The 2,202-nt window shown below is 42.8% G+C and overlaps 1 protein-coding gene across 1 annotated transcript in view; it reads left to right on the top strand.

Moving 5' to 3' along the window:
* Positions 1–2,202, top strand: part of PCSK5 (proprotein convertase subtilisin/kexin type 5) — a 491,368-nt gene that overhangs the window by 486,892 nt on the left and 2,274 nt on the right. The window contains exons 37-38 of the mRNA XM_015409257.1: positions 564–621; positions 680–917. Coding sequence (XP_015264743.1) covers positions 564–621; positions 680–917 — 296 coding nt within the window. The remainder of the gene's footprint in view (positions 1–563; positions 622–679; positions 918–2,202) is intronic.

The following is a 2,202-nucleotide window of genomic DNA, read 5'->3' as shown; positions in this document are numbered from 1 at the left end:
AAAATTAGGCTGCTGTGGTTTTAGCAGGGCAGGATGACTTGTTTTGCTTTTTTGCCTTTTCTGTAAAACACACTCTCATTCTACTACAGAGCAATTGGGCAATGCTGAATGTTAAGTACATTTTCATATATCATTGGTCACTCATTTTGTTTTCCTCTGAGAGAAGGAGCAACTGCAAGGAAACCATGCTTAAAGTGGATGGCACTACAAAGAAATGTGCAAACCACTGGTAAACAGAATCTCTTGGCTAGATCTTAGGATGAAATGAGCACAAAAACCTTGATCTCAGCCCATCCATAACATAATCAGATGCCTCAACCTAGATATGTGTAGGCAAGTTTCCATGCACATATTCCGAGGTGAATAGGGAACTTCCTGGCCAGACTGGTACTGTTCATATCATTCCATGGCCCAATAAAGCATCATGGAACTTCTGCCAATCAAGTACTTAGGAGAAAGCTGAAAAGCTGATCAGGAAGTCTCAAGCTTTTATGAAAGTCCTATATTTGCAGGAAACAAGCAGAACCCAAATCCAAATTTCTTCCTGTGTTTCTGATTTCAAGGAGGACCCACAAAGATGTGAAAAATGCCATGAGAGTTGTACAGAGTGCAAGGGACTTGGTGAGCTGAAAAGCTGATCAGGAAGTCTCAAGCTTTTATGAAAGTCCTATATTTGCAGGAAACAAGCAGAACCCAAATCCAAATTTCTTCCTGTGTTTCTGATTTCAAGGAGGACCCACAAAGATGTGAAAAATGCCATGAGAGTTGTACAGAGTGCAAGGGACTTGGTGCTCTCAACTGTACTGTGTGTCCTCCTAATGCCGAACTCTATCTGGATGAAAGTCGTTGTGTGTCCTGCTGTAAGAGTCATGGGCCTGAAGAAACTGGAGATTGTTGCGATTGCAGTGAAATCCGAGGTAATAATAATAAGCAGAAGGAGGAATAAACATTTTTTAGCCTTTGTGCATTATAGATTTTTAAAAGTCATTTATAAAGTCTGAGATTAAACCCCTTTGAAGGATTTCATATCTCTACCTATACTGCTTTGTTGTGTATCCTTGGTGGTGACAGCTTAGATGCTGCATACAGTTGGGAAGACTCAGGCAACAAAGAAGTTTGTTTTTAATGTTGCACCTGCTGCACAGGTTGTTACCAAGGGAAAGCAGTTTTTGGCAGTGCATACAGAATATTTAAATGGATTCCCAGTCTGAACTTTTTAAAAGAGTACAGTTGATTAGGGATGGTCATGAACCAGGAAAATGCAGTTCATTTTGGCTTGTGAGTCACGGACTGTCATGAACTTTTAAGTGCTAAACAAATCAGTTTGGTTTGTGACACAGTACAACGGCCCCCTGCCATGTCAGAGACACCAAACTTGCAGGGGATCTTCAACTGACTCTCCTCTATCCGCCTTCCATGTTTGCTGAGGATTGGATTTATGGGGTCTGAGTTACAGCTCCCCAAAGAAGGTGCCCCCATCCTCCATTGTTTCCAATGGAGGTAAAAACAAAAACAAAAAAGCAAGGGCAATAGAAGACCAGCAAAACAGAACCATAGTCCCAGGGAATCTCTGCAGTAAAAACTGAAGGTTGAGGAGCATTTTTGCAACCCTAGCAGAACCAGTGCCACTGTGGCAGTGCAAACCCGACAGGACTAAGATAAAACCAGAGAATCTCTGCAGTAGAAACTGAAGAGGGGGCATTTGTTCATGCCCTGCGAGAACCAGTGCAATGTTCAGAGTGCCACCAGTTCAGTGCACTAGTGCCCAGCAGAACCCAATGCCAATGTGGCAATGCTAGCTCAATCAAAAACTAAGCGTGGGGGGCATTTTTGCAAACCCAGCAGAACCAGTACAATGTACAGAGTGCTAGCAGTACCAGTGCAATCATAAGAGTTCCCAGCAGAACCCAGTGCCACTGGCAGTGCAAGCTTAAAAGGACTGATCTCAAAGCACAGAGTCACTAATCCAAGCAAAGGGGTGGGATTTTACAAGCTCTGTGCAAGAAAATGGGAAGTGAACACAAAGGAACGTGGGCAAAGGAAGAGGGGAAACCTCTTGAAATTGATATGACTAGTTTAAAACTGACAACAGTGTTTCTAAGGCTGGAGAATTCCAAGCCCTCTGTTGCTCTGAAGTTTGGTAAACCTTTTGTTTGTGCAGAAACAGTCTGTCTGGAAATGTATCCATTCACAAACCAGCAG

The sequence above is a fragment of the Gekko japonicus genome, unplaced genomic scaffold (genome assembly GCF_001447785.1).
Source record: "Gekko japonicus isolate JY-2015 unplaced genomic scaffold, Gekko_japonicus_V1.1 scaffold325, whole genome shotgun sequence".
Taxonomy (NCBI): domain Eukaryota; kingdom Metazoa; phylum Chordata; class Lepidosauria; order Squamata; family Gekkonidae; genus Gekko; species Gekko japonicus.
Note: the sequence above shows the minus strand (reverse complement) of the source record. Positions and strands in the feature narration are given on the sequence as shown.